General features: G+C 52.2%; 1 protein-coding gene across 1 annotated transcript in view; it reads left to right on the top strand.

The window, feature by feature from the left end:
- Nucleotides 1-25624, top strand: part of LOC137311633 (apical endosomal glycoprotein-like) — a 90609-nt gene that overhangs the window by 58323 nt on the left and 6662 nt on the right. Inside the window, exon 9 of the mRNA XM_067978739.1 lies at nucleotides 24212-24390. Within this exon, the coding sequence (XP_067834840.1) occupies nucleotides 24212-24390 (179 nt within the window). The remainder of the gene's footprint in view (nucleotides 1-24211; nucleotides 24391-25624) is intronic.

The following is a 25624-nucleotide window of genomic DNA, read 5'->3' as shown; positions in this document are numbered from 1 at the left end:
GTGTTGGGACTGAGTGTGGTGTTGGGACTGAGTGTGTTGTTGGGACTGAGTGTAGTGTTGGGACTGAGTGTGGTGTTGGGACTGAGTGTGGTGTTGGGACTGAGTGTGGTGTTGGGACTGAGTGTGGTGTTGGGACTGAGTGTGGTGTTGGGACTGAGTGTGTTGTTGGGACTGAGTGTGGTGTTGGGACTGAGTGTGGTGTTGGGACTGAGTGTGGTGTTGGGACTGAGTGTGGTGTTGGGACTGAGTGTAGTGTTGGGACTGAGTGTGGTGTTGGGACTGAGTGTAGTGTTGGGACTGAGTGTGGTGTTGGGACTGAGTGTCGTGTTGGGACTGAGTGTGGTGTTGGGACTGAGTGTAGTGTTGGGACTGAGTGTGGTGTTGGGACTGAGTGTGGTGTTGGGACTGAGTGTGGTGTTGGGACTGAGTGTGGTGTTGGGACTGAGTGTGTTGTTGGGACTGAGTGTGTTGTTGGGACTGAGTGTGGTGTTGAGACTGAGTGTGTTGTTGGGACTGAGTGTGGTGTTGGGACTGAGTGTGGTGTTGGGACTGAGTGTGTTGTTGGGACTGAGTGTGGTGTTGGGACTGAGTGTGGTGTTGGGACTGAGTGTAGTGTTGGGACTGAGTGTGTTGTTGGGACTGAGTGTAGTGTTGGGACTGAGTGTAGTGTTGGGACTGAGTGTGTTGTTGGGACTGAGTGTAGTGTTGGGACTGAGTGTGGTGTTGGGACTGAGTGTGTTGTTGGGACTGAGTGTGTTGTTGGGACTGAGTGTGGTGTTGGGACTGAGTGTGTTGTTGGGACTGAGTGTGTTGTTGGGACTGAGTGTAGTGTTGGGACTGAGTGTAGTGTTGGGACTGAGTGCGGTGTTGGGACTGAGTGTAGTGTTGGGACTGAGTGTGGTGTTGGGACTGAGTGTAGTGTTGGGACTGAGTGTGGTGTTGGGACTGAGTGTGGTGTTGGGACTGAGTGTGGTGTTGGGACTGAGTGTGGTGTTGGGACTGAGTGTAGTGTTGGGACTGAGTGTAGTGTTGGGACTGAGTGTGGTGTTGGGACTGAGTGTGGTGTTGGGACTGAGTGTGGTGTTGGGACTGAGTGCGGTGTTGGGACTGAGTGTGTTGTTGGGACTGAGTGTGGTGTTGGGACTGGGTGTGGTGTTGGGACTGAGTGTGGTGTTGGGACTGAGTGTGGTGTTGGGACTGAGTGTAGTGTTGGGACTGAGTGTAGTGTTGGGACTGAGTGTCGTGTTGGGACTGAGTGTGGTGTTGGGACTGAGTGTGTTGTTGGGACTGAGTGTGGTGTTGGGACTGAGTGTGGTGTTGGGACTGAGTGTGGTGTTGGGACTGAGTGTGGTGTTGGGACTGAGTGTGGTGTTGGGACTGAGTGTGGTGTTGGGACTGAGTGTGGTGTTGGGACTGAGTGTGGTGTTGGGACTGAGTGTGGTGTTGGGACTGAGTGTGGTGTTGGGACTGAGTGTGGTGTTGGGACTGAGTGTGGTGTTGGGACTGAGTGTGGTGTTGGGACTGAGTGTGGTGTTGGGACTGAGTGTGGTGTTGGGACTGAGTGTGGTGTTGGGACTGAGTGTGGTGTTGGGACTGAGTGTGGTGTTGGGACTGAGTGTGGTGTTGGGACTGAGTGTGGTGTTGGGACTGAGTGTGGTGTTGGGACTGAGTGTGGTGTTGGGACTGAGTGTGGTGTTGGGACTGAGTGTGTTGTTGGGACTGAGTGTGTTGTTGGGACTGAGTGTAGTGTTGGGACTGAGTGTCGTGTTGGGACTGAGTGCGGTGTTGGGACTGAGTGTGGTGTTGGGACTGAGTGTGGTGTTGGGACTGAGTGTGGTGTTGGGACTGAGTGTGGTGTTGGGACTGAGTGTGGTGTTGGGACTGAGTGTGGTGTTGGGACTGAGTGTGGTGTTGGGACTGAGTGTGGTGTTGGGACTGAGTGTGGTGTTGGGACTGAGTGTGGTGTTGAGACTGAGTGTGGTGTTGGGACTGAGTGTGTTGTTGGGACTGAGTGTGGTGTTGGGACTGAGTGTGGTGTTGGGACTGAGTGTGGTGTTGGGACTGAGTGTGGTGTTGGGACTGAGTGTGGTGTTGGGACTGAGTGTAGTGTTGGGACTGAGTGTGTTGTTGGGACTGAGTGTGGTGTTGGGACTGAGTGTGTTGTTGAGACTGAGTGTGGTGTTGGGACTGAGTGTGTTGTTGGGACTGAGTGTGGTGTTGAGACTGAGTGTGGTGTTGGGACTGAGTGTGGTGTTGGGACTGAGTGTGGTGTTGGGACTGAGTGTGGTGTTGGGACTGAGTGTGGTGTTGGGACTGAGTGTGGTGTTGGGACTGAGTGTGGTGTTGGGACTGAGTGTGGTGTTGGGACTGAGTGTGGTGTTGGGACTGAGTGTGGTGTTGGGACTGAGTGTGTTGTTGGGACTGAGTGTAGTGTTGGGACTGAGTGTGTTGTTGGGACTGAGTGTGTTGTTGGGACTGAGTGTGGTGTTGGGACTGAGTGTGGTGTTGGGACTGAGTGTGGTGTTGGGACTGAGTGTGGTGTTGGGACTGAGTGTGGTGTTGGGACTGAGTGTGGTGTTGGGACTGAGTGTGGTGTTGGGACTGAGTGTGTTGTTGGGACTGAGTGTAGTGTTGGGACTGAGTGTGGTGTTGGGACTGAGTGTGGTGTTGGGACTGAGTGTGGTGTTGGGACTGAGTGTGGTGTTGGGACTGAGTGTGGTGTTGGGACTGAGTGTAGTGTTGGGACTGAGTGTGGTGTTGGGACTGAGTGTGGTGTTGGGACTGAGTGTGGTGTTGGGACTGAGTGTGGTGTTGGGACTGAGTGTGTTGTTGGGACTGAGTGTAGTGTTGGGACTGAGTGTGGTGTTGGGACTGAGTGTGGTGTTGGGACTGAGTGTGGTGTTGCGACTGAGTGTGGTGTTGGGACTGAGTGTAGTGTTGGGACTGAGTGTGGTGTTGGGACTGAGTGTGTTGTTGGGACTGAGTGTAGTGTTGAGACTGAGTGTAGTGTTGGGACTGAGTGTGGTGTTGGGACTGAGTGTAGTGTTGGGACTGAGTGTGGTGTTGGGACTGAGTGTCGTGTTGGGACTGAGTGTGGTGTTGGGACTGAGTGTGGTGTTGGGACTGAGTGTGGTGTTGGGACTGAGTGTGGTGTTGGGACTGAGTGTGGTGTTGGGACTGAGTGTGGTGTTGGGACTGAGTGTGGTGTTGGGACTGAGTGTGGTGTTGGGACTGAGTGTGGTGTTGGGACTGAGTGTGGTGTTGGGACTGAGTGTGGTGTTGGGACTGAGTGTGGTGTTGGGACTGAGTGTGGTGTTGGGACTGAGTGTGGTGTTGGGACTGAGTGTGGTGTTGGGACTGAGTGTGTTGTTGGGACTGAGTGTGTTGTTGGGACTGAGTGTGGTGTTGGGACTGAGTGTGGTGTTGGGACTGAGTGTGGTGTTGGGACTGAGTGTGGTGTTGGGACTGAGTGTGGTGTTGGGACTGAGTGTGGTGTTGGGACTGAGTGTGGTGTTGGGACTGAGTGTGGTGTTGGGACTGAGTGTGGTGTTGGGACTGAGTGTGGTGTTGGGACTGAGTGTGGTGTTGGGACTGAGTGTGGTGTTGGGACTGAGTGTGGTGTTGGGACTGAGTGTGGTGTTGGGACTGAGTGTGGTGTTGGGACTGAGTGTGTTGTTGGGACTGAGTGTGTTGTTGGGACTGAGTGTAGTGTTGGGACTGAGTGTCGTGTTGGGACTGAGTGCGGTGTTGGGACTGAGTGTGGTGTTGGGACTGAGTGTGGTGTTGGGACTGAGTGTGGTGTTGGGACTGAGTGTGGTGTTGGGACTGAGTGTGGTGTTGGGACTGAGTGTGGTGTTGGGACTGAGTGTGGTGTTGGGACTGAGTGTGGTGTTGGGACTGAGTGTGGTGTTGGGACTGAGTGTGGTGTTGGGACTGAGTGTGTTGTTGGGACTGAGTGTGGTGTTGGGACTGAGTGTGGTGTTGGGACTGAGTGTGGTGTTGGGACTGAGTGTGGTGTTGGGACTGAGTGTGGTGTTGGGACTGAGTGTAGTGTTGGGACTGAGTGTGTTGTTGGGACTGAGTGTGGTGTTGGGACTGAGTGTGTTGTTGAGACTGAGTGTGGTGTTGGGACTGAGTGTGTTGTTGGGACTGAGTGTGTTGTTGGGACTGAGTGTGGTGTTGGGACTGAGTGTGGTGTTGGGACTGAGTGTGGTGTTGGGACTGAGTGTGGTGTTGGGACTGAGTGTGGTGTTGGGACTGAGTGTGGTGTTGGGACTGAGTGTGGTGTTGGGACTGAGTGTGGTGTTGGGACTGAGTGTGGTGTTGGGACTGAGTGTGGTGTTGGGACTGAGTGTGGTGTTGGGACTGAGTGTGTTGTTGGGACTGAGTGTAGTGTTGGGACTGAGTGTGTTGTTGGGACTGAGTGTGTTGTTGGGACTGAGTGTGTTGTTGGGACTGAGTGTGTTGTTGGGACTGAGTGTGGTGTTGGGACTGAGTGTGGTGTTGGGACTGAGTGTGGTGTTGGGACTGAGTGTGGTGTTGGGACTGAGTGTGGTGTTGGGACTGAGTGTGTTGTTGGGACTGAGTGTAGTGTTGGGACTGAGTGTGGTGTTGGGACTGAGTGTGGTGTTGGGACTGAGTGTGGTGTTGGGACTGAGTGTGGTGTTGGGACTGAGTGTGGTGTTGGGACTGAGTGTAGTGTTGGGACTGAGTGTGGTGTTGGGACTGAGTGTGTTGTTGGGACTGAGTGTAGTGTTGGGACTGAGTGTGGTGTTGGGACTGAGTGTGGTGTTGGGACTGAGTGTGGTGTTGAGACTGAGTGTGGTGTTGGGACTGAGTGTGTTGTTGGGACTGAGTGTAGTGTTGGGACTGAGTGTGGTGTTGCGACTGAGTGTGGTGTTGGGACTGAGTGTAGTGTTGGGACTGAGTGTGGTGTTGGGACTGAGTGTGTTGTTGGGACTGAGTGTAGTGTTGAGACTGAGTGTAGTGTTGGGACTGAGTGTGGTGTTGGGACTGAGTGTAGTGTTGGGACTGAGTGTGGTGTTGGGACTGAGTGTCGTGTTGGGACTGAGTGTGGTGTTGGGACTGAGTGTGGTGTTGGGACTGAGTGTGGTGTTGGGACTGAGTGTGGTGTTGGGACTGAGTGTGGTGTTGGGACTGAGTGTGTTGTTGGGACTGAGTGTAGTGTTGGGACTGAGTGTAGTGTTGGGACTGAGTGTGGTGTTGGGACTGAGTGTGTTGTTGGGACTGAGTGTGGTGTTGGGACTGAGTGTGGTGTTGGGACTGAGTGTGTTGTTGGGACTGAGTGTAGTGTTGGGACTGAGTGTGTTGTTGGGACTGAGTGTAGTGTTGGGACTGAGTGTGGTGTTGGGACTGAGTGTGGTGTTGGGACTGAGTGTGTTGTTGGGACTGAGTGTAGTGTTGGGACTGAGTGTAGTGTTGGGACTGAGTGCGGTGTTGGGACTGAGTGCGGTGTTGGGACTGAGTGTGGTGTTGGGACTGAGTGTGTTGTTGGGACTGAGTGTGGTGTTGAGACTGAGTGTGGTGTTGGGACTGAGTGTGGTGTTGGGACTGAGTGTGGTGTTGGGACTGAGTGTGGTGTTGGGACTGAGTGTGGTGTTGGGACTGAGTGTGGTGTTGGGACTGAGTGTGTTGTTGGGACTGAGTGTAGTGTTGGGACTGAGTGTGTTGTTGGGACTGAGTGTGTTGTTGGGACTGAGTGTGTTGTTGGGACTGAGTATGGTGTTGGGACTGAGTGTGGTGTTGGGACTGAGTGTGGTGTTGGGACTGAGTGTGGTGTTGGGACTGAGTGTGGTGTTGGGACTGAGTGTGGTGTTGGGACTGAGTGTGGTGTTGGGACTGAGTGTGGTGTTGGGATTGAGTGTGGTTTTGGGACTGAGTGTGTTGTTGGGACTGAGTGTAGTGTTGGGACTGAGTGTGGTGTTGGGACTGAGTGTAGTGTTGGGACTGAGTGTGGTGTTGGGACTGAGTGTGGTGTTGGGACTGAGTGTAGTGTTGGGACTGAGTGTGGTGTTGGGACTGAGTGTGGTGTTGGGACTGAGTGTGGTGTTGGGACTGAGTGTGGTGTTGGGACTGAGTGTGGTGTTGGGACTGAGTGTGGTGTTGGGACTGAGTGTGTTGTTGGGACTGAGTGTAGTGTTGGGACTGAGTGTGGTGTTGGGACTGAGTGTGGTGTTGGGACTGAGTGTGGTGTTGGGACTGAGTGTGGTGTTGGGACTGAGTGTGGTGTTGGGACTGAGTGTAGTGTTGGGACTGAGTTTGGTGTTGGGACTGAGTTTGGTGTTGGGACTGAGTGTGTTGTTGGGACTGAGTGTAGTGTTGAGACTGAGTGTAGTGTTGGGACTGAGTGTGGTGTTGGGACTGAGTGTAGTGTTGGGACTGAGTGTGGTGTTGGGACTGAGTGTCGTGTTGGGACTGAGTGTGGTGTTGGGACTGAGTGTGGTGTTGGGACTGAGTGTGTTGTTGGGACTGAGTGTGGTGTTGGGACTGAGTGTGGTGTTGGGACTGAGTGTGTTGTTGGGACTGAGTGTGTTGTTGGGACTGAGTGTAGTGTTGGGACTGAGTGTAGTGTTGGGACTGAGTGTAGTGTTGGGACTGAGTGTGGTGTTGGGACTGAGTGTGTTGTTGGGACTGAGTGTGGTGTTGGGACTGAGTGTAGTGTTGGGACTGAGTGTGTTGTTGGGACTGAGTGTGGTGTTGGGACTGAGTGTGGTGTTGGGACTGAGTGTGGTGTTGGGACTGAGTGTGGTGTTGGGACTGAGTGTGTTGTTGGGACTGAGTGTAGTGTTGGGACTGAGTGTAGTGTTGGGACTGAGTGTGGTGTTGGGACTGAGTGTGTTGTTGGGACTGAGTGTGGTGTTGGGACTGAGTGTGGTGTTGGGACTGAGTGTGTTGTTGGGACTGAGTGTAGTGTTGGGACTGAGTGTGTTGTTGGGACTGAGTGTAGTGTTGGGACTGAGTGTGGTGTTGGGACTGAGTGTGTTGTTGGGACTGAGTGTGTTGTTGGGACTGAGTGTAGTGTTGGGACTGAGTGTAGTGTTGGGACTGAGTGCGGTGTTGGGACTGAGTGTGGTGTTGGGACTGAGTGTGGTGTTGGGACTGAGTGTAGTGTTGGGACTGAGTGTGGTGTTGAGACTGAGTGTAGTGTTGGGACTGAGTGTGTTGTTGGGACTGAGTGTGGTGTTGGGACTGAGTGTGGTGTTTGGACTGAGTGTAGTGTTGGGACTGAGTGTAGTGTTGGGACTGAGTGTGGTGTTGGGACTGAGTGTGGTGTTGGGACTGAGTGCAGTGTTGGGACTGAGTGTGGTGTTGAGACTGAGTGTGTTGTTGGGACTGAGTGTAGTGTTGGGACTGAGTGTGGTGTTGAGACTGAGTGTGGTGTTGGGACTGAGTGTAGTGTTGGGACTGAGTGTGTTGTTGGGACTGAGTGTGGTGTTGAGACTGAGTGTGTTGTTGGGACTGAGTGTGGTGTTGAGACTGAGTGTGGTGTTGGGACTGAGTGTAGTGTTGGGACTGAGTGTGTTGTTGGGACTGAGTGTGTTGTTGGGACTGAGTGTAGTGTTGGGACTGAGTGTGGTGTTGGGACTGAGTGTAGTGTTGGGACTGAGTGTGGTGTTGGGACTGAGTGTGTTGTTGGGACTGAGTGTAGTGTTGGGACTGAGTGCGGTGTTGGGACTGAGTGTGTTGTTGGGACTGAGTGTGTTGTTGGGACTGAGTGTGTTGTTGGGACTGAGTGTAGTGTTGGGACTGAGTGTAGTGTTGGGACTGAGTGCGGTGTTGGGACTGAGTGCGGTGTTGGGACTGAGTGTGTTGTTGGGACTGAGTGTGGTGTTGGGACTGGGTGTGGTGTTGGGACTGAGTGTGGTGTTGGGACTGAGTGTGGTGTTGGGACTGAGTGTGGTGTTGGGACTGAGTGTGGTGTTGGGACTGAGTGTGGTGTTGGGACTGAGTGTGGTGTTGGGACTGAGTGTAGTGTTGGGACTGAGTGTAGTGTTGGGACTGAGTGTCGTGTTGGGACTGAGTGTGGTGTTGGGACTGAGTGTGTTGTTGGGACTGAGTGTGGTGTTGGGACTGAGTGTAGTGTTGGGACTGAGTGTGGTGTTGGGACTGAGTGTGGTGTTGGGACTGAGTGTGGTGTTGGGACTGAGTGTGGTGTTGGGACTGAGTGTGGTGTTGGGACTGAGTGTGGTGTTGGGACTGAGTGTGGTGTTGGGACTGAGTGTGGTGTTGGGACTGAGTGTGGTGTTGGGACTGAGTGTGGTGTTGGGACTGAGTGTGGTGTTGGGACTGAGTGTGGTGTTGGGACTGAGTGTGGTGTTGGGACTGAGTGTAGTGTTGGGACTGAGTGTGTTGTTGGGACTGAGTGTGGTGTTGGGACTGAGTGTAGTGTTGGGACTGAGTGTGTTGTTGGGACTGAGTGTGGTGTTGGGACTGAGTGTGTTGTTGGGACTGAGTGTAGTGTTGGGACTGAGTGTAGTGTTGGGACTGAGTGTGTTGTTGGGACTGAGTGTGGTGTTGGGACTGAGTGTGTTGTTGGGACTGAGTGTAGTGTTGGGACTGAGTGTGTTGTTGGGACTGAGTGTAGTGTTGGGACTGAGTGTGGTGTTGGGACTGAGTGTAGTGTTGGGACTGAGTGTGGTGTTGGGACTGAGTGTAGTGTTGGGACTGAGTGTGGTGTTGGGACTGAGTGTGTTGTTGGGACTGAGTGTAGTGTTGGGACTGAGTGTGTTGTTGGGACTGAGTGTAGTGTTGGGACTGAGTGTGGTGTTGGGACTGAGTGTAGTGTTGGGACTGAGTGTGGTGTTGGGACTGAGTGTAGTGTTGGGACTGAGTGTGTTGTTGGGACTGAGTGTGGTGTTGAGACTGAGTGTGGTGTTGGGACTGAGTGTGGTGTTGAGACTGAGTGTGGTGTTGGGACTGAGTGTGGTGTTGGGACTGAGTGTGGTGTTGGGACTGAGTGTGGTGTTGGGACTGAGTGTGTTGTTGAGACTGAGTGTAGTGTTGGGACTGAGTGTGTTGTTGGGACTGAGTGAGGTGTTGGGACTGAGTGTGGTGTTGGGACTGAGTGTGGTGTTGGGACTGAGTGTGTTGTTGAGACTGAGTGTGGTGTTGGGACTGAGTGTGGTGTTGGGACTGAGTGTGGTGTTGGGACTGAGTGTGGTGTTGGGACTGAGTGCGGTGTTGGGACTGAGTGTAGTGTTGGGACTGAGTGTGGTGTTGGGACTGAGTGTAGTGTTGGGACTGAGTGTAGTGTTGGGACTGAGTGTGGTGTTGGGACTGAGTGTGGTGTTGGGACTGAGTGTGGTGTTGGGACTGAGTGTGGTGTTGAGACTGAGTGTAGTGTTGGGACTGAGTGTGGTGTTGGGACTGAGTGTGGTGTTGGGACTGAGTGTGGTGTTGGGACTGAGTGTAGTGTTGGGACTGAGTGTAGTGTTGGGACTGAGTGTGTTGTTGGGACTGAGTGAGGTGTTGGGACTGAGTGTGGTGTTGGGACTGAGTGTGGTGTTGGGACTGAGTGTGTTGTTGGGACTGAGTGTGTTGTTGAGACTGAGTGTAGTGTTGGGACTGAGTGTGTTGTTGGGACTGAGTGAGGTGTTGGGACTGAGTGTGGTGTTGGGACTGAGTGTGGTGTTGGGACTGAGTGTGGTGTTGGGACTGAGTGTGTTGTTGAGACTGAGTGTGGTGTTGGGACTGAGTGTGGTGTTGGGACTGAGTGTGGTGTTGGGACTGAGTGTGTTGTTGAGACTGAGTGTGGTGTTGAGACTGAGTGTGTTGTTGAGACTGAGTGTGGTGTTGAGACTGAGTGTGGTGTTGGGACTGAGTGTGGTGTTGGGACTGAGTGTGTTGTTGGGACTGAGTGTGGTGTTGAGACTGAGTGTGGTGTTGGGACTGAGTGTGGTGTTGGGACTGAGTGTGGTGTTGGGACTGAGTGTGGTGTTGGGACTGAGTGTGGTGTTGGGACTGAGTGTGTTGTTGGGACTGAGTGTGGTGTTGGGACTGAGTGTGGTGTTGGGACTGAGTGTGGTGTTGGGACTGAGTGTGGTGTTGGGACTGAGTGTGGTGTTGGGACTGAGTGTGGTGTTGGGACTGAGTGTGGTGTTGGGACTGAGTGTGGTGTTGGGACTGAGTGTGGTGTTGGGACTGAGTGTGTTGTTGGGACTGAGTGTGTTGTTGGGACTGAGTGGGGTGTTGGGACTGAGTGTGTTGTTGGGACTGAGTGGGGTGTTGGGACTGAGTGTGGTGTTGGGACTGAGTGTAGTGTTGGGACTGAGTGTGTTGTTGGGACTGAGTGTGTTGTTGGGACTGAGTGTGGTGTTGGGACTGAGTGTGGTGTTGAGACTGAGTGTGGTATTGAGACTGAGTGTGGTGTTGAGACTGAGTGTGGTGTTGGGACTGAGTGTGGTGTTGAGACTGAGTGTGGTGTTGGGACTGAGTGTGGTGTTGGGACTGAGTGTAGTGTTGGGACTGAGTGTGGTGTTGGGACTGAGTGTAGTGTTGGGACTGAGTGTAGTGTTGGGACTGAGTGTAGTGTTGGGACTGAGTGTGGTGTTGGGACTGAGTGTGTTGTTGGGACTGAGTGTGTTGTTGGGACTGAGTGTAGTGTTGGGACTGAGTGTGGTGTTGGGACTGAGTGTGTTGTTGGGACTGAGTGTGGTGTTGGGACTGAGTGTGGTGTTGGGACTGAGTGTGTTGTTGAGACTGAGTGTGGTGTTGGGACTGAGTGTGTTGTTGGGACTGAGTGTGGTGTTGAGACTGAGTGTGGTGTTGGGACTGAGTGTGGTGTTGGGACTGAGTGTGGTGTTGGGACTGAGTGTGGTGTTGGGACTGAGTGTGGTGTTGGGACTGAGTGTGGTGTTGGGACTGAGTGTGGTGTTGGGACTGAGTGTGGTGTTGGGACTGAGTGTGGTGTTGGGACTGAGTGTGTTGTTGAGACTGAGTGTGTTGTTGAGACTGAGTGTGTTGTTGAGACTGAGTGTGGTGTTGGGACTGAGTGTGTTGTTGGGACTGAGTGTGGTGTTGGGACTGAGTGTGGTGTTGGGACTGAGTGTGGTGTTGGGACTGAGTGTGGTGTTGAGACTGAGTGTGGTGTTGGGACTGAGTGTGTTGTTGGGACTGAGTGTGGTGTTGGGACTGAGTGTGGTGTTGGGACTGAGTGTGTTGTTGGGACTGAGTGTGGTGTTGGGACTGAGTGTGGTGTTGGGACTGAGTGTAGTGTTGGGACTGAGTGTGTTGTTGGGACTGAGTGTGGTGTTGAGACTGAGTGTGGTGTTGAGACTGAGTGTAGTGTTGAGACTGAGTGTAGTGTTGGGACTGAGTGTGGTGTTGGGACTGAGTGTGGTGTTGGGACTGAGTGTAGTGTTGGGACTGAGTGTGGTGTTGGGACTGAGTGTAGTGTTGGGACTGAGTGTAGTGTTGGGACTGAGTGTGTTGTTGAGACTGAGTGTGGTGTTGGGACTGAGTGTGGTGTTGGGACTGAGTGTGGTGTTGGGACTGAGTGTGGTGTTGGGACTGAGTGTGGTGTTGGGACTGAGTGTGGTGTTGGGACTGAGTGTGGTGTTGGGACTGAGTGTGGTGTTGGGACTGAGTGTAGTGTTGGGACTGAGTGTGTTGTTGAGACTGAGTGTGGTGTTGAGACTGAGTGTGGTGTTGAGACTGAGTGTGGTGTTGAGACTGAGTGTAGTGTTGGGACTGAGTGTGGTGTTGGGACTGAGTGTGTTGTTGGGACTGAGTGTGGTGTTGGGACTGAGTGTGTTGTTGGGACTGAGTGTGGTGTTGGGACTGAGTGTGGTGTTGGGACTGAGTGTGGTGTTGGGACTGAGTGTGGTGTTGGGACTGAGTGTGGTGTTGGGACTGAGTGTGGTGTTGGGACTGAGTGTGGTGTTGGGACTGAGTGTGGTGTTGGGACTGAGTGTGGTGTTGGGACTGAGTGTGGTGTTGGGACTGAGTGTAGTGTTGGGACTGAGTGTAGTGTTGGGACTGAGTGTAGTGTTGGGACTGAGTGTAGTGTTGGGACTGAGTGTGGTGTTGGGACTGAGTGTGGTGTTGGGACTGAGTGTGGTGTTGGGACTGAGTGTGTTGTTGAGACTGAGTGTGGTGTTGGGACTGAGTGTAGTGTTGGGACTGAGTGTGGTGTTGGGACTGAGTGTGGTGTTGGGACTGAGTGTGGTGTTGGGACTGAGTGTGGTGTTGGGACTGAGTGTGGTGTTGGGACTGAGTGTAGTGTTGGGACTGAGTGTGTTGTTGAGACTGAGTGTGGTGTTGAGACTGAGTGTGGTGTTGAGACTGAGTGTAGTGTTGAGACTGAGTGTGGTGTTGGGACTGAGTGTGGTGTTGGGACTGAGTGTGGTGTTGGGACTGAGTGTGGTGTTGGGACTGAGTGTGGTGTTGGGACTGAGTGTGGTGTTGGGACTGAGTGTGGTGTTGGGACTGAGTGTGGTGTTGGGACTGAGTGTGGTGTTGGGACTGAGTGTGGTGTTGGGACTGAGTGTGGTGTTGGGACTGAGTGTGGTGTTGGGACTGAGTGTGGTGTTGGGACTGAGTGTGGTGTTGGGACTGAGTGTGGTGTTGGGACTGAGTGTAGTGTTGGGACTGAGTGTAGTGTTGGGACTGAGTGTAGTGTTGGGACTGAGTGTGGTGTTGGGACTGAGTGTGGTGTTGGGACTGAGTGTAGTGTTGGGACTGAGTGTGGTGTTGGGACTGAGTGTGGTGTTGGGACTGAGTGTAGTGTTGAGACTGAGTGTAGTGTTGGGACTGAGTGTAGTGTTGGGACTGAGTGTAGTGTTGGGACTGAGTGTGGTGTTGGGACTGAGTGTGGTGTTGGGACTGAGTGTGGTGTTGGGACTGAGTGTGGTGTTGGGACTGAGTGTGGTGTTGGGACTGAGTGTGGTGTTGGGACTGAGTGTGGTGTTGGGACTGAGTGTGGTGTTGGGACTGAGTGTGGTGTTGGGACTGAGTGTGGTGTTGGGACTGAGTGTGGTGTTGGGACTGAGTGTGGTGTTGGGACTGAGTGTAGTGTTGGGACTGAGTGTAGTGTTGGGACTGAGTGTGGTGTTGAGACTGAGTGTAGTGTTGGGACTGAGTGTGGTGTTGGGACTGAGTGTGGTGTTGGGACTGAGTGTGGTGTTGGGACTGAGTGTAGTGTTGGGACTGAGTGTGGTGTTGGGACTGAGTGTAGTGTTGGGACTGAGTGTGGTGTTGAGACTGAGTGTAGTGTTGGGACTGAGTGTAGTGTTGGGACTGAGTGTGGTGTTGAGACTGAGTGTAGTGTTGGGACTGAGTGTAGTGTTGGAACTGAGTGTAGTGTTGGGACTGAGTGTGTTGTTGGGACTGAGTGTGGTATTGAGACTGAGTGTGGTGTTGGGACTGAGTGTGGTGTTGGGACTGAGTGTGGTGTTGGGACTGAGTGTGGTGTTGGGACTGAGTGTGGTGTTGGGACTGAGTGTGGTGTTGGGACTGAGTGTAGTGTTGGGACTGAGTGTGGTGTTGGGACTGAGTGTGGTGTTGGGACTGAGTGTGGTGTTGGGACTGAGTGTGGTGTTGGGACTGAGTGTAGTGTTGGGACTGAGTGTGGTGTTGGGACTGAGTGTGGTGTTGGGACTGAGTGTGGTGTTGGGACTGAGTGTGGTGTTGGGACTGAGTGTGGTGTTGGGACTGAGTGTGGTGTTGGGACTGAGTGTGTTGTTGGGACTGAGTGTGGTGTTGAGACTGAGTGTGGTGTTGGGACTGAGTGTGGTGTTGGGACTGAGTGTGGTGTTGGGACTGAGTGTGGTGTTGGGACTGAGTGTGGTGTTGAGACTGAGTGTGGTGTTGGGACTGAGTGTGGTGTTGGGACTGAGTGTGGTGTTGGGACTGAGTGTGGTGTTGGGACTGAGTGTGGTGTTGGGACTGAGTGTAGTGTTGGGACTGAGTGCGGTGTTGGGACTGAGTGCGGTGTTGGGACTGAGTGCAGTGTTGGGACTGAGTGTAGTGTTGGGACTGAGTGTAGTGTTGGGACTGAGTGTGGTGTTGGGACTGAGTGCGGTGTTGGGACTGAGTGCGGTGTTGGGACTGAGTGTAGTGTTGGGACTGAGTGTAGTGTTGGGACTGAGTGTGGTGTTGGGACTGAGTGTGGTGTTGGGACTGAGTGTAGTGTTGGGACTGAGTGTGGTGTTGGGACTGAGTGCGGTGTTGGGACTGAGTGCGGTGTTGGGACTGAGTGTGGTGTTGGGACTGAGTGTGTTGTTGGGACTGAGTGCGGTGTTGGGACTGAGTGTGGTGTTGGGACTGAGTGTGGTGTTGGGACTGAGTGTGGTGTTGGGACTGAGTGTAGTGTTGGGACTGAGTGCGGTGTTGGGACTGAGTGCGGTGTTGGGACTGAGTGCGGTGTTGGGACTGAGTGTGTTGTTGAGACTGAGTGTGGTGTTGGGACTGAGTGTAGTGTTGGGACTGAGTGTGGTGTTGGGACTGAGTGTGGTGTTGGGACTGAGTGTGGTGTTGGGACTGAGTGTGGTGTTGGGACTGAGTGTGGTGTTGGGACTGAGTGTGGTGTTGGGACTGAGTGTGGTGTTGGGACTGAGTGTGTTGTTGGGACTGAGTGTGGTGTTGGGACTGAGTGTGGTGTTGGGACTGAGTGTGGTGTTGGGACTGAGTGTGGTGTTGGGACTGAGTGTGGTGTTGGGACTGAGTGTGGTGTTGGGACTGAGTGTGGTGTTGGGACTGAGTGTGGTGTTGGGACTGAGTGTGGTGTTGGGACTGAGTGTGGTGTTGGGACTGAGTGTGGTGTTGGGACTGAGTGTGGTGTTGGGACTGAGTGTAGTGTTGGGACTGAGTGTAGTGTTGGGACTGAGTGTAGTGTTGGGACTGAGTGTAGTGTTGGGACTGAGTGTAGTGTTGGGACTGAGTGTGGTGTTGGGACTGAGTGTGGTGTTGGGACTGAGTGTAGTGTTGGGACTGAGTGTGGTGTTGGGACTGAGTGTGGTGTTGGGACTGAGTGTGGTGTTGGGACTGAGTGTAGTGTTGAGACTGAGTGTAGTGTTGGGACTGAGTGTAGTGTTGGGACTGAGTGTAGTGTTGGGACTGAGTGTGGTGTTGGGACTGAGTGTGGTGTTGGGACTGAGTGTGGTGTTGGGACTGAGTGTGGTGTTGGGACTGAGTGTGGTGTTGGGACTGAGTGTGGTGTTGGGACTGAGTGTGGTGTTGGGACTGAGTGTGTTGTTGGGACTGAGTGTGGTGTTGGGACTGAGTGTAGTGTTGGGACTGAGTGTAGTGTTGGGACTGAGTGTGGTGTTGAGACTGAGTGTAGTGTTGGGACTGAGTGTGGTGTTGGGACTGAGTGTGGTGTTGGGACTGAGTGTGGTGTTGGGACTGAGTGTAGTGTTGGGACTGAGTGTGGTGTTGGGACTGAGTGTAGTGTTGGGACTGAGTGTGGTGTTGAGACTGAGTGTAGTGTTGGGACTGAGTGTGGTGTTGAGACTGAGTGTAGTGTTGGGACTGAGTGTAGTGTTGGAACTGAGTGTAGTGTTGGGACTGAGTGTGTTGTTGGGACTGAGTGTGGTATTGAGACTGAGTGTGGTGTTGGGACTGAGTGTGGTGTTGGGACTGAGTGTGGTGTTGGGACTGAGTGTGGTGTTGGGACTGAGTGTGGTGTTGGGACTGAGTGTGGTGTTGGGACTGAGTGTGGTGTTGGGACTGAGTGTAGTGTTGGGACTGAGTGTGGTGTTGGGACTGAGTGTGGTGTTGGGACTGAGTGTGGTGTTGGGACTGAGTGTAGTGTTGAGACTGAGTGTAGTGTTGAGACTGAGTGTGGTGTTGGGACTGAGTGTGGTGTTGGGACTGAGTGTAGTGTTGGGACTGAGTGTGGTGTTGGGACTGAGTGTGGTGTTGGGACTGAGTGTGGTGTTGGGACTGAGTGTGGTGTTGGGACTGAGTGTGGTGTTGGGACTGAGTGTGGTGTTGGGACTGAGTGTGTTGTTGGGACTGAGTGTGGTGTTGAGACTGAGTGTGGTGTTGGGACTGAGTGTGGTGTTGGGACTGAGTGTGGTGTTGGGACTGAGTGTGGTGTTGGGACTGAGTGTGGTGTTGGGACTGAGTGTGGTGTTGAGACTGAGTGTGGTGTTGGGACTGAGTGTGGTGTTGGGACTGAGTGTGGTGTTGGGACTGAGTGTGGTGTTGGGACTGAGTGTAGTGTTGGGACTGAGTGCGGTGTTGGGACTGAGTGTGGTGTTGGGACTGAGTGTAGTGTTGGGACTGAGTGTAGTGTTGGGACTGAGTGTAGTGTTGGGACTGAGTGTGGTGTTGGGACTGAGTGCGGTGTTGGGACTGAGTGTGGTGTTGGGACTGAGTGTAGTGTTGGGACTGAGTGTAGTGTTGGGACTGAGTGTGGTGTTGGGACTGAGTGTGGTGTTGGGACTGAGTGTAGTGTTGGGACTGAGTGCGGTGTTGGGACTGAGTGTGGTGTTGGGACTGAGTGTGGTGTTGGGACTGAGTGTGTTGTTGGGACTGAGTGTGGTGTTGGGACTGAGTGTGTTGTTGGGACTGAGTGTAGTGTTGGGACTGAGTGTGGTGTTGGGACTGAGTGCGGTGTTGGGACTGAGTGTGGTGTTGGGACTGAGTGTGGTGTTGGGACTGAGTGTGGTGTTGGGACTGAGTGTGGTGTTGGGACTGAGTGTGGTGTTGGGACTGAGTGTGGTGTTGGGACTGAGTGTAGTGTTGGGACTGAGTGTGGTGTTGGGACTGAGTGTGGTGTTGGGACTGAGTGTGTTGTTGGGACTGAGTGTGTTGTTGGGACTGAGTGTGTTGTTGGGACTGAGTGTGTTGTTGCGACTGAGTGTAGTGTTGGGACTGAGTGTGGTGTTGGGACTGAGTGTGGTGTTGGGACTGAGTGTGGTGTTGGGACTGAGTGTGGTGTTGGGACTGAGTGTGGTGTTGGGACTGAGTGTGGTGTTGGGACTGAGTGTGGTGTTGGGACTGAGTGTAGTGTTGAGACTGAGTGTAGTGTTGAGACTGAGTGTAGTGTTTAGACTGAGTGTAGTGTTGAGACTGAGTGTAGTGTTGGGACTGAGTGTGGTGTTGGGACTGAGTGTAGTGTTGAGACTGAGTGTAGTGTTGAGACTGAGTGTAGTGTTGGGACTGAGTGTAGTGTTGGGACTGAGTGTGGTGTTGAGACTGAGTGTAGTGTTGGGACTGAGTGTGTTGTTGGGACTGAGTGTGGTGTTGGGACTGAGTGTGGTGTTGGGACTGAGTGTGGTGTTGGGACTGAGTGTGGTGTTGGGACTGAGTGTGGTGTTGGGACTGAGTGTGGTGTTGGGACTGAGTGTGGTGTTGGGACTGAGTGTGGTGTTGAGACTGAGTGTGGTGTTGGGACTGAGTGTGGTGTTGGGACTGAGTGTGGTGTTGGGACTGAGTGTGGTGTTGGGACTGAGTGTGGTGTTGGGACTGAGTGTAGTGTTGGGACTGAGTGTGGTGTTGGGACTGAGTGTGGTGTTGGGACAGAGTGTAGTGTTGGGACTGAGTGTGGTGTTGGGACTGAGTGTAGTGTTGGGACTGAGTGTGGTGTTGGGACTGAGTGTGGTGTTGGGACTGAGTGTGGTGTTGAGACTGAGTGTAGTGTTGGGACTGAGTGTGGTGTTGGGACTGAGTGTAGTGTTGGGACTGAGTGTAGTGTTGGGACTGAGTGTGGTGTTGGGACTGAGTGTGGTGTTGGGACTGAGTGTGGTGTTGGGACTGAGTGTGGTGTTGGGACTGAGTGTGGTGTTGGGACTGAGTGTAGTGTTGAGACTGAGTGTGGTGTTGGGACTTAGTGTGGTGTTGGGACTGAGTGTGGTGTTGGGACTGAGTGTGGTGTTGGGACTGAGTGTGGTGTTGAGACTGAGTGTGTTGTTGGGACTGAGTGTAGTGTTGGGACTGAGTGTGGTGTTGGGACTGAGTGTGGTGTTGGGACTGAGTGTAGTGTTGGGACTGAGTGTGGTGTTGGGACTGAGTGTAGTGTTGGGACTGATTGTGGTGTTGGGACTGAGTGTAGTGTTGGGACTGAGTGTGGTGTTGGGACTGAGTGTAGTGTTGGGACTGAGTGTAGTGTTGGGACTGAGTGTAGTGTTGGGACTGAGTGTAGTGTTGGGACTGAGTGTGGTGTTGGGACTGAGTGTAGTGTTGGGACTGAGTGTAGTGTTGAGACTGAGTGTGGTGTTGGGACTGAGTGTGTTGTTGGGACTGAGTGTGTTGTTGGGACTGAGTGTAGTGTTGGGACTGAGTGTGGTGTTGGGACTGAGTGTGGTGTTGGGACTGAGTGTGGTGTTGAGACTGAGTGTAGTGTTGGGACTGAGTGTAGTGTTGAGACTGAGTGTAGTGTTGAGACTGAGTGCAGTGTTGGGACTGAGTGTGTTGTTGGGACTGAGTGTAGTGTTGGGACTGAGTGTGGTGTTGGGACTGAGTGTAGTGTTGGGACTGAGTGTAGTGTTGGGACTGAGTGTGGTGTTGGGACTGAGTGTAGTGTTGGGACTGAGTGTAGTGTTGAGACTGAGTGTGGTGTTGGGACTGAGTGTGTTGTTGGGACTGAGTGTGTTGTTGGGACTGAGTGTAGTGTTGGGACTGAGTGTGGTGTTGGGACTGAGTGTGGTGTTGGGACTGAGTGTAGTGTTGAGACTGAGTGTAGTGTTGGGACTGAGTGTAGTGTTGAGACTGAGTGTGGTGTTGGGACTGAGTGTAGTGTTGGGACTGAGTGTAGTGTTGGGACTGAGTGTAGTGTTGGGACTGAGTGTAGTGTTGAGACTGAGTGTGGTGTTGGGACTGAGTGTGGTGTTGGGACTGAGTGTGGTGTTGGGACTGAGTGTGGTGTTGGGACTGAGTGTAGTGTTGAGACTGAGTGTGTTGTTGGGACTGAGTGTGTTGTTGGGACTGAGTGTGTTGTTGGGACTGAGTGTGTTGTTGGGACTGAGTGTGTTGTTGGGACTGAGTGTGGTGTTGGGACTGAGTGTCGTGTTGGGACTGAGTGTGGTGTTGGGACTGAGTGTGGTGTTGGGACTGAGTGTGGTGTTGGGACTGAGTGTGGTGTTGGGACTGAGTGTAGTGTTGGGACTGAGTGTAGTGTTGGGACTGAGTGTAGTGTTGGGACTGAGTGTAGTGTTGGGACTGAGTGTGGTGTTGGGACTGAGTGTGGTGTTGGGACTGAGTGTGGTGTTGAGACTGAGTGTGGTGTTGGGACTGAGTGTGGTGTTGGGACTGAGTGTGTTGTTGGGACTGAGTGTGGTGTTGGGACTGAGTGTGGTGTTGGGACTGAGTGTGGTGTTGGGACTGAGTGTGTTGTTGGGACTGAGTGTAGTGTTGGGACTGAGTGTGTTGTTGGGACTGAGTGTAGTGTTGAGACTGAGTGTGTTGTTGGGACTGAGTGTGGTGTTGGGACTGAGTGTGTTGTTGGGACTGAGTGTCGTGTTGGGACTGAGTGTGTTGTTGGGACTGAGTGTGGTGTTGGGACTGAGTGTGGTGTTGGGACTGAGTGTGTTGTTGGGACTGAGTGTAGTGTTGGGACTGAGTGTGTTGTTGGGACTGAGTGTGGTGTTGGGACTGAGTGTAGTGTTGAGACTGAGTGTGTTGTTGGGACTGAGTGTGGTGTTGGGACTGAGTGTGTTGTTGGGACTGAGTGTGTTGTTGGGACTGAGTGTGGTGTTGGGACTGAGTGTGGTGTTGAGACTGAGTGTGGTGTTGAGACTGAGTGTAGTGTTGAGACTGAGTGTAGTGTTGGGACTGAGTGTGTTGTTGAGACTGAGTGTGGTGTTGAGACTGAGTGTCGTGTTGGGACTGAGTGTGGTGTTGAGACTGAGTGTGGTGTTGAGACTGAGTGTCGTGTTGGGACTGAGTGTGTTGTTGGGACTGAGTGTGGTGTTGGGACTGAGTGTAGTGTTGAGACTGAGTGTGGTGTTGAGACTGAGTGTCGTGTTGGGACTGAGTGCAGTGTTGGGACTGAGTGTGTTGTTGAGACTGAGTGTGGTGTTGAGACTGAGTGTGGTGTTGGGACTGAGTGTGGTGTTGGGACTGAGTGTGTTGTTGGGACTGAGTGTAGTGTTGAGACTGAGTGTAGTGTTGAGACTGAGTGTGTTGTTGAGACTGAGTGTAGTGTTGAGACTGAGTGTAGTGTTGAGACTGAGTGTGTTGTTGAGACTGAGTGTGGTGTTGAGACTGAGTGTGGTGTTGGGACTGAGTGTGGTGTTGGGACTGAGTGTGTTGTTGGGACTGAGTGTAGTGTTGAGACTGAGTGTAGTGTTGAGACTGAGTGTGTTGTTGAGACTGAGTGTGGTGTTGGGACTGAGTGTGGTGTTGAGACTGAGTGTAGTGTTGAGACTGAGTGCAGTGTTGGGACTGAGTGTGTTGTTGAGACTGAGTGTGGTGTTGAGACTGAGTGTGGTGTTGGGACTGAGTGTGGTGTTGGGACTGAGTGTGTTGTTGGGACTGAGTGTAGTGTTGAGACTGAGTGTGGTGTTGAGACTGAGTGTGGTGTTGAGACTGAGTGTGGTGTTGGGACTGAGTGTGTTGTTGGGACTGAGTGTGTTGTTGGGACTGAGTGTGGTGTTGGGACTGAGTGTGTTTTTGGGACTGAGTGTGGTGTTGAGACTGAGTGTGGTGTTGAGACTGAGTGTAGTGTTGAGACTGAGTGTGGTGTTGGGACTGAGTGTGTTGTTGAGACTGAGTGTGGTGTTGAGACTGAGTGTAGTGTTGAGACTGAGTGTGTTGTTGAGACTGAGTGTGGTGTTGAGACTGAGTGTGGTGTTGGGACTGAGTGTGGTGTTGGGACTGAGTGTGGTGTTGGGACTGAGTGTGTTGTTGGGACTGAGTGTGGTGTTGGGACTGAGTGTGTTGTTGGGACTGAGTGTGGTGTTGGGACTGAGTGTGGTGTTGGGACTGAGTGCGGTGTTGAGACTGAGTGTGGTGTTGGGACTGAGTGTGTTGTTGAGACTGAGTGTAGTGTTGGGACTGAGTGCAGTGTTGGGACTGAGTGTGTTGTTGGGACTGAGTGTGTTGTTGGGACTGAGTGTGGTGTTGGGACTGAGTGTGTTGTTGGGACTGAGTGTAGTGTTGGGACTGAGTGTGGTGTTGGGACTGAGTGTGTTGTTGGGACTGAGTGTGTTGTTGGGACTGAGTGTAGTGTTGGGACTGAGTGTAGTGTTGGGACTGAGTGTGGTGTTGGGACTGAGTGTGGTGTTGGGACTGAGTGTGGTGTTGGGACTGAGTGTGGTGTTGGAACTGAGTGTGGTGTTGGGACTGAGTGTGGTGTTGAGACTGAGTGTAGTGTTGGGACTGAGTGTGTTGTTGGGACTGAGTGTGTTGTTGGGACTGAGTGTGGTGTTGGGACTGAGTGTGGTGTTGGGACTGAGTGTGTTGTTGGGACTGAGTGTGTTGTTGGGACTGAGTGTGGTGTTGGGACTAAGTGTGGTGTTGGGTCTGAGTGTGTTGTTGGGACTGAGTGTGTTGTTGGGACTGAGTGTGGTATTGAGACTGAGTGTGGTGTTGGGACTGAGTGTAGTGTTGAGACTGAGTGTGTTGTTGGGACTGAGTGTAGTGTTGGGACTGAGTGTGGTGTTGGGACTGAGTGTGTTGTTGGGACTGAGTGTAGTGTTGGGACTGAGTGTAGTGTTGGGACTGAGTGTGGTGATGGGACTGAGTGTGGTGTTGGGACTGAGTGTGGTGTTGGGACTGAGTGTGTTGTTGGGACTGAGTGTAGTGTTGGGACTGAGTGTGGTGATGGGACTGAGTGTGGTGTTGGGACTGAGTGTGTTGTTGGGACTGAGTGTGTTGTTGGGACTGAGTGTGGTGTTGGGACTGAGTGTGGTGTTGAGACTGAGTGTGTTGTTGGGACTGAGTGTAGTGTTGGGACTGAGTGTAGTGTTGGGACTGAGTGTGGTGTTGGGACTGAGTGTGGTGTTGGGACTGAGTGTAGTGTTGGGACTGAGTGTGGTGTTGGGACTGAGTGTGCTGTTGGGACTGAGTGTGGTGTTGGGACTGAGTGTAGTGTTGGGACTGAGTGTGGTGTTGGGACTGAGTGTGGTGTTGGGACTGAGTGTAGTGTTGGGACTGAGTGTGGTGTTGGGACTGAGTGTGGTGTTGGGACTGAGTGTAGTGTTGGGACTGAGTGTAGTGTTGGGACTGAGTGTGTTGTTGGGACTGAGTGTGTTGTTGGGACTGAGTGTGGTGTTGGGACTGAGTGTGGTGTTGGGACTGAGTGTAGTGTTGGGACTGAGTGTAGTGTTGGGACTGAGTGTAGTGTTGGGACTGAGTGTGGTGTTGGGACTGAGTGTGGTGATGGGACTGAGTGTAGTGTTGGGACTGAGTGTGTTGTTGGGACTGAGTGTGGTGTTGGGACTGAGTGTGTTGTTGGGACTGAGTGTAGTGTTGGGACTGAGTGTAGTGTTGGGACTGAGTGTCGTGTTGGGACTGAGTGTGGTGATGGGACTGAGTGTAGTGTTGGGACTGAGTGTGTTGTTGGGACTGAGTGTGTTGTTGGGACTGAGTGTGGTGTTGGGACTGAGTGTAGTGTTGAGACTGAGTGTGTTGTTGGGACTGAGTGTGGTGTTGGGACTGAGTGTGGTGTTGGGACTGAGTGTCGTGTTGGGACTGAGTGTGGTGTTGGGACTGAGTGTCGTGTTGGGACTGAGTGTGGTGTTGGGACTGAGTGTGTTGTTGGGACTGAGTGTGGTGTTGGGACTGAGTGTCGTGTTGGGACTGAGTGTGGTGTTGGGACTGAGTGTGTTGTTGGGACTGAGTGTGGTGTTGGGACTGAGTGTCGTGTTGGGACTGAGTGTGGTGTTGGGACTGAGTGTGTTGTTGGGACTGAGTGTGGTGATGGGACTGAGTGTCGTGTTGGGACTGAGTGTGGTGTTGGGACTGAGTGTAGTGTTGGGACTGAGTGTGGTGTTGGGACTGAGTGTGTTGTTGGGACTGAGTGTGTTGTTGGGACTGAGTGTGGTGTTGGGACTGAGTGTAGTGTTGAGACTGAGTGTGGTGTTGGGACTGAGTGTAGTGTTGGGACTGAGTGTGGTGTTGGGACTGAGTGTGTTGTTGGGACTGAGTGTGTTGTTGGGACTGAGTGTGTTGTTGGGACTGAGTGTGGTGTTGGGACTGAGTGTAGTGTTGAGACTGAGTGTGTTGTTGGGACTGAGTGTAGTGTTGGGACTGAGTGTGGTGTTGGGACTGAGTGTGGTGTTGGGACTGAGTGTGTTGTTGGGACTGAGTGTGGTGTTGGGACTGAGTGTGGTGTTGGGACTGAGTGTGGTGTTGGGACTGAGTGTGGTGTTGGGACTGAGTGTAGTGTTGGGACTGAGTGTGGTGTTGGGACTGAGTGTAGTGTTGGGACTGAGTGTGGTGTTGAGACTGAGTGTGGTGTTGGGACTGAGTGTGGTGTTGGGACTGAGTGTGGTGTTGGGACTGAGTGTGGTGTTGGGACTGAGTGTGGTGTTGGGACTGAGTGTGGTGTTGGGACTGAGTGTGGTGTTGGGACTGAGTGTGGTGTTGGGACTGAGTGTGTTGTTGGGACTGAGTGTGGTGTTGGGACTGAGTGTAGTGTTGAGACTGAGTGTGTTGTTGGGACTGAGTGTGGTGTTGAGACTGAGTGTGGTGTTGGGACTGAGTGTAGTGTTGGGACTGAGTGTGTTGTTGGGACTGAGTGTGGTGTTGGGACTGAGTGTGGTGTTGGGACTGAGTGTAGTGTTGGGACTGAGTGTGGTGTTGGGACTGAGTGTAGTGTTGAGACTGAGTGTGTTGTTGGGACTGAGTGTGGTGTTGAGACTGAGTGTGGTGTTGGGACTGAGTGTAGTGTTGGGACTGAGTGTGTTGTTGGGACTGAGTGTGGTGTTGGGACTGAGTGTGGTGTTGGGACTGAGTGTGGTGTTGGGACTGAGTGTGGTGTTGGGACTGAGTGTGTTGTTGGGACTGAGTGTGGTGTTGGGACTGAGTGTGGTGTTGGGACTGAGTGTGGTGTTGGGACTGAGTGTGGTGTTGGGACTGAGTGTAGTGTTGGGACTGAGTGTGGTGTTGGGACTGAGTGTAGTGTTGGGACTGAGTGTGGTGTTGGGACTGAGTGTGGTGTTGGGACTGAGTGTGGTGTTGGGACTGAGTGTGGTGTTGGGACTGAGTGTGGTGTTGGGACTGAGTGTAGTGTTGGGACTGAGTGTGGTGTTGGGACTGAGTGTGGTGTTGAGACTGAGTGTGGTGCTTTGTTTGATTGCAGGTGGCGGTCAGACTCCTGGGATCATTGCTGCTGTGATCATTGTGCTGGCTGTGCTGGTGGCTGCAGCTGTGGGTGTGATTTACTGGCGTAAGAACAAGAGGCACAACTCCCCCGGAACCACGAGTGAATCCAGAGCACCCTTCGGCTTCGACAACGTGTTCTACCGAAATCAGAATAAGGTGACGGCCGGGGACCCACCATTATAACACACACGGTGGCGGGGGGGATTATATCATACATGGGACCCACCATTATAACACACACTATTTTGAATTTAAAATAAAATTGCTGGACTATAACTTGGTGTTGTAAAATTGTTTACAATTGTCAACCCCAGTCCATCACCGGCATCTCCACATCATATTTTGACAGACAAAGAGATAGAACAGCAGTGGGAAATATTTAAAACGGTGATCAAGAGAGTTCAGGAGAAATATATTCCTCTGAAATACAAGAACAAACGAGCCAACAATGAAACACCACGGATGAATAAAGAGATAAGAGTAAAATTGAAACTAAAGAGAAAAGCATCCTCTAAGTACAGAGACAATAAAGGAGTGGATGACAAAATGGAATGTGAAAAGTTTAGGAAGAATGTTAAAAAACAATTAGGAAAGCAAAGTGGAACTATGAGATTAAATTATCAAGGAATATAAAAAGTAATAGTAAAGTATTCTGCAGACACATAAATAACAGAAGAAAAATCAGGATAGGGATAGGGCCACGAGGGGATGCACAAGATAAACTCACAGGTAATGACAGCGAAATGGCAGAAATATTGAATAATTACTTTGCCTCAGTATTTACCGGGGAGACTGACACGGTGGGCATGACATTAGAAGAAGAGATCAAAAAAGATATAAAGACATTTAAGATAGAAAGGGGGGAGATCATTGATAAACTAATCAAACTTAGAGAGGATAAAACCCCTGGTCCGGATGGATTGTATCCATGAATATTAAAAGAGGTTTGGGAAAAGATAGCAGAGGCTCTATTACATATATATAAAAATTCATTAGAAAAGGGAATAGTGCCAGAGGACTGGTGGACAGATAATGTTATTCCTATATTTAAAAAGGGAGATAGAACCAGTCCAGGGAACTTTCAACCAATTAGCTTAACGTCGGTGGTAGGAAAGAAAGTGGAATCTTTACTCAAAAATGTAATAGAAAAACATCTAGAAACTGAAAATATAATAAAGAGCAGTCAGCACGGATTTCAGAAGGGAAAGTCATGCTTGACCAAACTTATTGAATTCTTTGAAAAAGTAACAGAGAGTGTAGACAAGGGTAATGTAGTAGATGTAATATATCTGGATTTTCAAAAGGCCTTCGATAGGGTACCACATAGTGGACTCATGACTGAGGTCAGAGTATGTAGAGTGAGGGACAGTTAGCGGAATGGAGAGCAAAC

This window comes from Heptranchias perlo, unplaced genomic scaffold (genome assembly GCF_035084215.1).
Source record: "Heptranchias perlo isolate sHepPer1 unplaced genomic scaffold, sHepPer1.hap1 HAP1_SCAFFOLD_378, whole genome shotgun sequence".
In the NCBI taxonomy this organism is placed as follows: domain Eukaryota; kingdom Metazoa; phylum Chordata; class Chondrichthyes; order Hexanchiformes; family Hexanchidae; genus Heptranchias; species Heptranchias perlo.
Note: the sequence above shows the minus strand (reverse complement) of the source record. Positions and strands in the feature narration are given on the sequence as shown.